The 10,620-nt window shown below is 41.6% G+C and overlaps 1 protein-coding gene across 1 annotated transcript; it reads left to right on the forward strand.

Moving 5' to 3' along the window:
• The first annotated feature begins 42 nt into the window (after positions 1-42).
• On the forward strand, positions 43-10,252 carry Ccdc127 (coiled-coil domain containing 127). The gene is made up of 3 exons (XM_020174784.2): positions 43-201; positions 2,672-2,802; positions 6,581-10,252. The coding sequence occupies exons 2-3, from the start codon at positions 2,682-2,684 to the stop codon at positions 7,237-7,239; spliced, it is 780 nt and encodes a 259-aa protein (XP_020030373.2). The 5' UTR covers positions 43-201; positions 2,672-2,681; the 3' UTR covers positions 7,240-10,252.
• Positions 10,253-10,620: the final 368 nt, after the last annotated feature.

A 10,620-nucleotide genomic window follows, 5' to 3' on the forward strand; every position in this document is an offset into this window, starting at 1 on the left:
AGGGAGGGAGGGAGGGAGGGAGGGAGGGAGGGGGGCGGGCGGGGGAAGGGATGTCGCGTCTGCGCACCAAACCCTTGTCCGATCCAGTGGGCTTTGCCACGTCTGCGCACCACTTCGCACGCGTTGTGGAGCGGGTGATGCAGTGTTGCAGCTGGGCGGACCCGCGTCAGCCTGAGCTGGGGACGCCAGAGTCCTGCCGAGGTAGGTCAAGGCGCTCGGGGGCCGGGTGGACTGGGCCCTTCTCAGGGGAGGGGCGAGCACCGATATCTTTAAAAGGTTCCTGGGGGATTGCCCGAGTTTGCCAGGACAGAAAGGGCCTTAGGATCCCTACGGAGGGAATGAGGTCCGAGTGCAGTGGCACGGCCTGAGGAGAGGGCCAGCAAAGGCGACAGGCCAGCGGCGAGGAGGGGACACTGGACGTGAGGCGGGATCCAAAGCCTTTCCTGCGGCTTCGGCTGCTGGGACGCTGAGCTCAGAGCCGGCCTGGGGTCAGTTTGGAAACTGCCTAGGCCGTGGTTTGCGTGCCTTTCTGCCAACTTGCTCAGATTTTACCTCTGGTTCGGATAGTATTTTATCTAGTGTATGCATTTTTGTAAGACAGGCTGAAATCTCTTGTACCACTAATCATAAAGAATTACGTTTCCTGCATTTGTACCTAAGTTTAGGTTATTAAAGTCTTCCTCCTGTGCACAAATTTATGAATTAAGTTTATAACGAACCATTCACATTTTATTAATGTTGAGGTTTTCATTTCTTCCTATTAACAAATAAGGACGTAGGAACATATTTGTACACAAAGCTTTATCTTTAGGATTGTTTCCTTAGGCTTTATGCCCCAGAAGTGAACTTCATTGGTGTGGAAGGAACAAACATGATACAGCTGGCCCTCCGGGAGTTCTGCCATGGGTGGATTCAACCAACTGCAGATCAAAAATATTTGGAAAAAATTGTTACCTGTATTGAGCATATACAGATTTTTGTTTCTTGTCATTATTCCCTTAAGACAACATAGCAGCTATTTAAAAGCATTCATGTTCTGTTAGATATTGAGTGATCTAGACATAATTTAAAGTAAGTGCATAGGTTGTATGCAAATAGTACACCATTTTACATAGAGATTTGAGCATTCACGAGGCTTTTGTTTCTTGCTGGGGGTCCAGGACCCAAATGCCCCATGGATAGCAAGGGATGGCTGTACTTACTATATGATTTTTGAAAGTTGAGCAGTTTTAGTACTTTTAAAATTAGTATGTATCTAATTTTTTAGTTCTATGGTTTCTATGAACCATAGGACTAATACTAAGTTCTGAGCCCTATGTTTTAGGCATATCTTTATTGTCTATCATAATTTTACATCTTTAGGTTTTAAACAAGTATTTGTTGTGAACCTATTAAAAATTTCCAAAACTTGGATCAAATTCCTGTTTTCTCTTATCCCAGTATTAACTCTGTTTAGCTTCTGAGATCAGGCACATTTAGGATGGTATGGCAGTATGGCTGTAGAGGAATTCCTTGCCTCTCTCTTTTTTTTGAGAGAGAGATACTGGGGTTTGAACTCAGGGCCCTATGCTTGCTAGGTAGCCACTCTACCACTTGAGCCATGCTCCCCTCCCCAGCCCTTGGTTGTTTTTTTTTTTTTGCAAGCATTATGATTAACAATTTTATGATCAGTGTATTTGTGGAGGCTACTTATAAGCATGTTGAACATTCTCATGGCTTTACTTTGTGAAAACACCCTTCCATGGTAAACTAGTAGAGTCATGCTAACATTAGCCCCAAGCCTAGTTTGGAGGGTATACCCTGAGCATAAAGCAGGGACCTCTACAACCACCATGTCAGGAGGCATGACTGTCCCTGCTTTCTCCTTACATGCAGCCTCTGCTCTTGTCCATAGTGTTCTCATGCCTTCCTGTCTTCCTCACTCCTCTTTCTGCTCAGAAGACCCTTTCCTTTGGTCTCTGCCTCTTAGTATACTGCTCATTTTTCAAAACCCAGCTCATAAGTGAACTCACTTAATGACTTGATTCTATGTCTTCATATACAGCTATGCTAGGGTCCTCCAGAGACAGAACCAATAAGAGACATAAACATAAACCTAGCATCACTTAACAGAGACATGTTCTGAGAAGTTTTGATAAGGGATTTTGAACATGTGTGAACACCATAACACAAGTTGAGCCAGCAATGATATTATTAGGAAATACAATATTATGAAACCTATATCATCATCGCCCATAATGTTTGAGGGTACCTGACTATGTATGTGTGTATAGCACGAGAGAGCATTTGATTTGTTATAAGGAACTGGTGTAATGATTCAAATACTAACCTCATCTAGAAACACCTCTCAGACATAGCTAGAATAGTGTTCAGCCAAGTCTCTGAACATACCATGGCTCAGGTTGACACATACAATTAACCATCACAGTCATCATACATCTAAATATACTTACACTAGGAACTCACACATTCTACCTATGCTTCACTTATTTGAGACACATTTCTTTCCCCCAGTAGGTTGTGTTTTTCCTTCTTGAAATCCCATAGGGTGTGCATAGGCAGAACTGAAAAAATTTTCTTGAATAAAAGAAGTGATCTATGTTGATGGTGTAATTACAACAACTGAATCTTGTTTCTTTCATATAGTTAGTATTTTTTTCTTTCCTTTAAGGTATATCTCCATGAATAACTTAAATGATCCCCCAAATTGGAACATTCAGCCTAATTCCAGGGCCGATGGGGGTGACGGAAACAGGTGGAATTATGCCCTGTTGGTGCCAATGTTGGGATTGGCAGCATTTCGTAAGTCATGGTTTTCTTGATGTTTCTGTTTTCCAGGCTAAAAGTATGGCGTACTGCTCAGGGGAATAATGGGGTGGGTGCCTAAAGACTGACTTTGGGACCTGACAGTTACAACCCAGTTTTACCCCATGAAATGACTTTTGGGCAAGGTACTTAAACTTTTCTAACCCTCAGTTTACTTGTTTCTGGGAGATGGCTGGTCACACTTTCCTCAATACATTGTGGAAAATATTTAAAAATATTTTGTATAAGATAGGTTTTAATAACCTGTAGCTCCCCTTTATGACTTCACTGCTCTGGACTCCCTTATATTAGTTGCCTTCTTCAGGATTGATAGGAAAAAACAGACCAGAAGAAAACTCACTTAGATGTGTATATGGGAAGTCAGTCTTTGGGATACTTCCCACATGAAAGCACCGTTCAGCTGGGCCAGAAGAACTCTCATTTGAGCTGACTTGGCACCACGGGGACCCTCAACAGTCATACACAGGCCTACAGCATCACAACCCTTAACTGCCAGTTCACAGATGTAGAGTTTGTATCTCCTGACATCCTGTGGTTCTGGTTGGCACTTAAGAATTTGAGAAACTGAATAATTGAGTGGAAGGAAAGCAAAAACTACCATCCCTGTGTAGTGATCCTTTTTATGCAATGACTGGTTAGGTGCCTGGATTTCCCGGGTCAATGGTTTGCCATGGAGGAAGTAGAGGGGTATTCACAGTTCAGGAATCCGAGCAGTGCCTGCTGCATTACAGATCCAGCCTCGAAAGTGCCACCTAAAGCCTTGCTGCAGAGGTGGGGACTGTAGCTCAGTGGTAGAGTGCTTGCCTAGTATGTAAAGGGCCTGGGTTCCATCCCAAAAATAAATCAGGCAAGACTTGCTGTCTGTGCTCTTGCACAGTACTGCTCAACGTGAAAAGACAGCTGTGACTCAACACAGTGGCTGTTAAAACTGCATTTAACTGATATAATGATTATTTGGCTTTGAAACTGGGAGAGGCCCTTTCATTTTCCATTTGTTTTTTTTTTCCAGATTCATTTGAGCTTTTATAGTTATTTGTAATAACTTTCAAATGAACTTTAAGACATTTCACATGAACTTCTTAAGTAGTTCATGTTGATACTTTCTGTCCCTGAGGAGGGTTGAGGAATGCTTTATTTTTTCATCTTGATTATATTGCTTAGGTAATATGTTCAGAGGTAATTTTTTAGTTTTGCCTTCTTATAAGAGTTCTCCAAAAGTATGTTACTATACATCTGAGAAGTTGTGTTGTATTGTGGAGAGCATGGGCTGGCAGTAAGGACAGATGAATGCTATGTTTGGTCAACATGATTGACGATTGATGGAGTACTGATCGTTTAAATTTCCTAACTTTTTTCCTATCATGCTGGAGATCAAACCCAGGAACCTTGCACATACTAGGCAAGCACTCTACCTCTGAGCTACATCCCTAGCCCCAAACTTCATAACTTTTAACACATGTAGGGACTAGTAGACATGCCCACTTGAAAGAGAAATCCGTATAGCAGCGTTCTTGCTCTGATTAGCTAGCCTGGGAGAGTGTGCAGCATTTCACCCTGGCAGGCTTCTCTCTCCAGCTTTGGACTGTTAGGAATTAAGCTGTAACCAACATTCTTGTGCAGGTTTTTATGTAAACTTAAGTTTTCATTTCTCTGGAGTAAATGGCTAGATGTGCAATTGCTTTTGTTTTGTTTTGGTGATACTGGTGGTTGAACTCAGGGGAGGTGCTGTACCACTTGGGCCACACCCTATTTAGTTTTTAAAGAAAATGCCAAAATGTTCTCTCAAGTGGTTATACCATTCATTTTATGGTCTCATAAGAAATATATGAATGATCCAGTTTCCCAGCATCCTTGCCAGCATTTGGTGGTGTTCTGAGGGTTTTTATTTTAGCCATTCTTACAGGTATGAACTGTGGTTTCATTTTGTTTTTCCCTGATAGCTAATGATGTGAGCATCTTTTCACATGCCATTGGGTTATATCCTCTTAGTCGGATAAGTGGTTTGCAAATATCTTCTCCCAGTCTAGCTTGTATTTTTATTCTCATTCTCTCCTCTTTCTCTTTCTCGCTCTCTCTCTCTCTCTCTCTCTCCCCCCCCCCATACTGGGGTTTGAACTCAGGGCCTTATGTTTGCTAGGAAGGTGCTTTACCTCTTGAGCCACTCAGCCCTTTTTGTTTTGGGTATATTTAAGATAGGGTCTTGTGAACTATTTGCCCTGACTGGCCTTGAACCATGATCCTCCTGATCTCTGTCTCCCAAGTAGCTAGGATTACAGGCATGAGCCACCAGTTCCTGGGACTTTTCATTCTCTTAACAATGCCATTCAAAGAGCAAAAGTTTTAATTTCATGAAGCACAATTTACTGTTTTTCCATTCATAGACCAGGCTTGTTGTGCCAAGTCTAAGAACTCTTGGCCTAGCCCTAATTCTGCAGATTCTCTCCTGTTTCTTCTTGAAGTTTCAGGTTTATATTTTATATTACCCATTTTGAGTTCATTCTGTATAAGATGTAAGACTTTGGTTTTATTCCCTACTTATCATTTGTTTACCTTTTACTGGTAAAAGGTAAAAACTTGCTGTCTTGTGCTGGTGTGATATCTAGGGCTCTGTCAAGTAGTCTTTGAATTTACAGGGAAGACCCAAACTTCTACCACTCAGCATGGTGTTAGGTTTCTGTAGGCTCATTATCAAGTCAAGAATGTTTTCCTCTATTCCTATTTTTATGACTTGGTTTTGAATCTTGTTATCAATTGCTATGATTGTGCAATTTGCCTTCTGTACCCTACTAATATGTTGGATTATATATATTTTTGTCCCTGTTTATAAGGGTTATATTAAGTATTTCAGTTTCTTGGCACACCTATTCTCTTCTTTTTTTTTTTTTCAATTTCTGTTACTGTATTTTTCATTTCTAAAATTTTCACTTAGTTCTTTTTATCTTCTAACTTTTTTTTGCGTGTGTGGTGGTATTGAGGTTTGAACTCAGAGCCTCACACTTGCTAGGCAGGCACTCTACCACTTGAGCAATTCCGCCAGTCCTTCTTTTTATCTTCTGTTTTCTTTGCTTAGACTTTTTATTATGATAACTGCTTTAAGGTCTTGTCAGATTATACTAATATCTTTCATCCTGGCACTGACATATGTTATCTTTTTTCATTCACCTTCAGATCTTCCTGCCCCTTGGTGTGTCCAATGATTTTCCTTTGAAACCTGGGCATTTTGGGTATCCAGGCTGGCCTTGTAGTCACCATCCTCCTGCCTCAGCATCATGAGTGCTGGAATTATAGGCATGTACTACCATGTTCAGCCCAAGGTTGAAATTGTTCACCTTATTTTTGTAGAAGATAAGCAAATATCGCAGACAAGTTGTTTGCTAATAATGACAGGCTAAAGCCAAGCACCACTTCCAACAATACTTGAAGCCAATAGTCCATGGGGCATTGAGGCCAGAGCAAGTAAACAATGGTAGATTTGAAGGCAAAGGAAGCAGTGGTAAATTTTCCTACCATGGAAGTTAGATGGTGGAATGAGCATGTTATATGTGCAGCCTTGAGCACCCAACCCTGGTCTGATTTTAGAATAAGAACTATGCCTATTTTCCAGTTTCCTACAAAATGTTAACTTCTTGGTACTGTTGTCTTAGGCTTTTACTGAAATGCTATCCTTACTCTTATGGTTTCTTTGAAAGCTTATAGGATCTGAGCTGCGACTCTTCTTTATGTGTGTTTCTCTCCTCTCATTTACTCATGTCAGGTTGGATTTGGTCTAGGGAGTCCCAAAAAGAAATAGAAAAAGAGAGAGAAGCATATCATCAGAAAACTGCTGCTTTCCAACAGGATCTTGAAGCCAAGTACCATGCTGTTATCTCAGAACATCGGCGTGCTGTTGCTCAGCTGTCTTTGGAACTTGAAAAGGAGCAAAACAGAACAACTAGTTATCGAGAAGCCCTTATCTCTCAGGGACGTAAGTTGGTGGAAGAAAAGAAGCTTCTGGAACAGGAATGGGCTCAGGTAATGCAAGAAAAAAGCCAGCAACCTCTGAGGAGTACGTATCTGAACTGTCTGAAAGAAGAAGAGGACTGGCAGAGGCGAGCCCGGCTTGTGCTGAAGGAGGTGGGAGAGGCTCTCATGGAACGGCAGAATATCTACTGTAGTCCAGTTCTCCCCCGAAGCACACGACTGGAGCTGGAGAAGAACCTACTTGTGCGTGCATCTGTCGACCCTGTGGCTGCTGATCTAGAGGTGGCATCTGGCTTAACTGACATATTTAAACATGATAAGCATTGTGGTGATGTCTGGAATACCAACAAACGCCAAAATGGGAAGCTCATGTGGCTATATCTCAAGTATTGGGAACTAGTTGTCGAATTGAAAAAGTTTAAGAGAGTGGAGAAGGTCATACTAGAAAAGTAAGAGAGAATTAATGAAATTCATGGCCAGACAGTTGGTCATGATGTTCTGCATTTTCTCCAGAGTTTTCTGCTTCCCTGTCACCTGTGTGTAGCCGTGTGCAGTCACCCTGTACAGGGACTCTGCTCTTGCCACCCTCTGAACAGTGTAGCAAAGCCTTGGCAGATAAGGTTTCTTCTGTGTGCCCTGCAGCTGTGAAGGATTCAGTTTTTCTGAAGCATTTTTGAGCTGCTAATATTTAGCAGAATAGTATAATCTCATATATTAGTTCTGGGGTAAAAATAGTTTTTTAAAGACCAAATACAATATTGATCCCCACCATAAGTAATTTTCTGTTGGTTTTCATCTTAAGTATGTTCTGTCTAGTTCTAGAATTACTTTTCTCCTTCCCTAGAGTCCATTCAGAAGCCTCAGGTCATGTCTAGCACTGCTTCACAGATGGTAGTAGTAATGTCATCAAGGGTTTATCTTGTTTGGAAGAGCTCTCATCCACAAAGGAAAGAAAACATGTTTCTTGTGTCCAGTTGGAACCCCAGTGTGTGTTTGGAATTTAGCTTGTATCTGTTTTCAGTAAGCAGATATTATTGAGCAATGATGCATAATCAAAAATTCTTGCCATTTAAAAGTACTGGTGTAATTTTTTTAATTTGTGTTGTTCTTTACTCTTTTCTTTTTCTGAAATGTTTTTACATATATTATCTCAGTTTTTACCACAACTTAAAAGTTAACACAAGTACTTATAACTCATTTCACACTAATATGAGTTGAGCCACTGTGTATGTCACTCATATAATCCTCACTCTGATCCTATGAGCTAAGTACTATTATTATCCTCTGGGTGGGGGTTTCCTACAACACCTCAAGTTCTGTGACCTGGTTGGGGGGGTCTCCTAGGACTCAGCATGTGGTCATCCTCATGGATAGAATTTGTTAAAGTGAGAGATACAGAACCAGCAGAGGGAGAAGGCACATGGGAGTCCAGAGAGAACCTGCCTTGAGTTTCCAGGGATCCCTCCTAGTAGAGTCACATGAAACATGATGGGACAACATATGGGACAGGTCCCCCAGGGAAGCTCACTGGAGACTGGACACCTGTGCCTGGTGCATACCAGTTCCAGGCACCACAGGAAGGCAGGGATTGATGTGGTTCATGCTATGCACCCAGTTTTAAGTGCTATGAGCCACTCTTACTGGTCGATGGTGCCAGGAACGCTTGCAGAACCCAGGTTCCTAGGGGCCGGCCTTCTAAGTGGGCCTTTTGCTGCATGAACTCTTCACATATCTTTACTTTACAGAGGCAGGGGGGAATGTAGAACTGAGGTGTGGGAAAGGTGAGCTGTGTAGGTCATATAGGTAGCAGTATTGGAACTGGTCTGAGCCAGGTACTTGGTTTTCAGAACTGTTAGGAACCTGCATGCAGTTACTGGAAGTGGCCAAGTAGGAAGGGAGTATCTACAATCAGATCCTGTGTCCTTTTGCCCTGAGCCATCTTTCTATGTAGGAGTAAGAAAAACTGTCAAAAATACTAAGCTTATGGAAAACTGAAGTGCAGTTATAGAGCTACTACTTGCTGAGTATATGTTACACACTGGATTTCACATTATTTCATGTTTTATAGTCTCAGAACCATCATGATGATAGGCAACAGGCCTCCAGTGGGAGAAAGGTACTTTCATTTCCAGGAGTTCTGCCCACTTAGTTTGAAGCTTATCTCCAGTGGCTACTTGTAATATCTTTCTGCTGTATCACTGGAACTTTGAGGAAAAAGTTATTTTCTCAGATACATCGGAACCAAACAGCTCTCTGCTTCCTGGTGCCTGGTACCCTTGCTGGATTGCAGGCTCTGGTTTCTGTTGCTCCATTGATGTGCTATGTGACCACAGTAGAGCATTTAGCACTTTTCTCTGGCATCTGTCTTTAAAGTGAAGAAAACATGATCAGCTGTTTGATAGCTGAATTTCAAGATGAATGGATTTCAGGGTGAATTGTTAACCCCTATTATACTTTAAAGTTCAACCTGCTCACTGCCTGGCTTTCTTTAGCATTAAGAAATGCATGTTCAGATCATGCAAGTCAAGACACTGACCCAGTACTGCAAAATGAGGGCAAAGTTTTCATAGGAATGACATCAGGACTTTTTGTGTCTGGGTGGCTTAGCCACCTTCCATCTCAAGTCTGAGTGTAATTTGATGGTGTCTGTCTTTTGAAATTGAATTCATTAGGTTTGAATATTCATGTAGTGTGGCTGTTCAATGACTTCACAGGCACTTAAGCATATGTGGTTATAGTGAGATTACAGCAGAACATTATTCATTCAAAGCAGGTTATAATTGCAGAAAAGGATAGAAACCCAAGTATTTGTTGATGTGTGTGCAAAATTTGTAGGGACTTTAGAGTCCAACACTTGTCTGTGCTGCTGTCCTGGAGGCCCTGATAATTATCAAACCTCCAGGACACAAGCTGTGCTCTGGGAGAGGCTAGATGTGTGGGTTCCACTTCGTGGACAATGGAAGCTCGTTGTGTATTTTTTATTTTAGATTTGGGTGTCAAATTGTGTATATGAGGCTGCAATGGCTTAAAATGGAAGAAATGGTGGGACAATTCTGATTTTGCTTTCTAACTGTGCTTGCTTCAGGCTGCTTTGCCTTGGAATGAAATTGGGAACATAATGATTGACTTGGACTCTTCAAGGTGAAATAGTAGCAAGAATTCTGTGCATTCATCACATCAACTTGTTTGGTAGAGGTGCCTTTTCCCCTTTTTAAAGCTCACAGATAAAGACACATAATTCTTATATGTGTATTTTGTATATGTGTATATACTACAGAGTGTTGAGTTCATGATAACAGTTCACATACTGTACCAGTAATATGATGTAAGGACAGGGAGAAGCTTCTTCAGAGAACCTGCGTGCATTGAAATGTATAGTTATTTCTCTGTTGGATTACTTTAAAAACCTTATTGCTTAATAGTTTACCAAGATGATCTCTTTAAAATAAAGGAAGCAAAGACTTTCTAGCTGCTTCTACTGTCTTAATTTGATTAAACAGCAGCAGATACTACAATAAACACACCTGAACTCAGGAGCAGGAGCGAGCTGCAGTGTGACTCCAGCACACAGCTGTCATCTTCCTCTGGTTGGCCCCCATGCTGTGTTGTGATGCCAAAAGTGCTCCTGTCTTTATTCTACATTTAACAAAATAGTCACTGTATCCCTGGTTGTAAGCACAGATATCAAGCTAGTTTAGACACTTAAGAAGGGGATTTATTTTAAGGGCATCTCAGAGCAAGAATGGAGAATGCAGGTCAGACCTCAAAGAACAGTTAGAAATGGCACAAGTGGGAGCCCCTGATGTCCCCCAACACACACACCTGTAGGATAGA

This window comes from Castor canadensis, chromosome 6, assembly GCF_047511655.1.
Source record: "Castor canadensis chromosome 6, mCasCan1.hap1v2, whole genome shotgun sequence".
In the NCBI taxonomy this organism is placed as follows: Eukaryota; Metazoa; Chordata; class Mammalia; order Rodentia; family Castoridae; genus Castor; species Castor canadensis.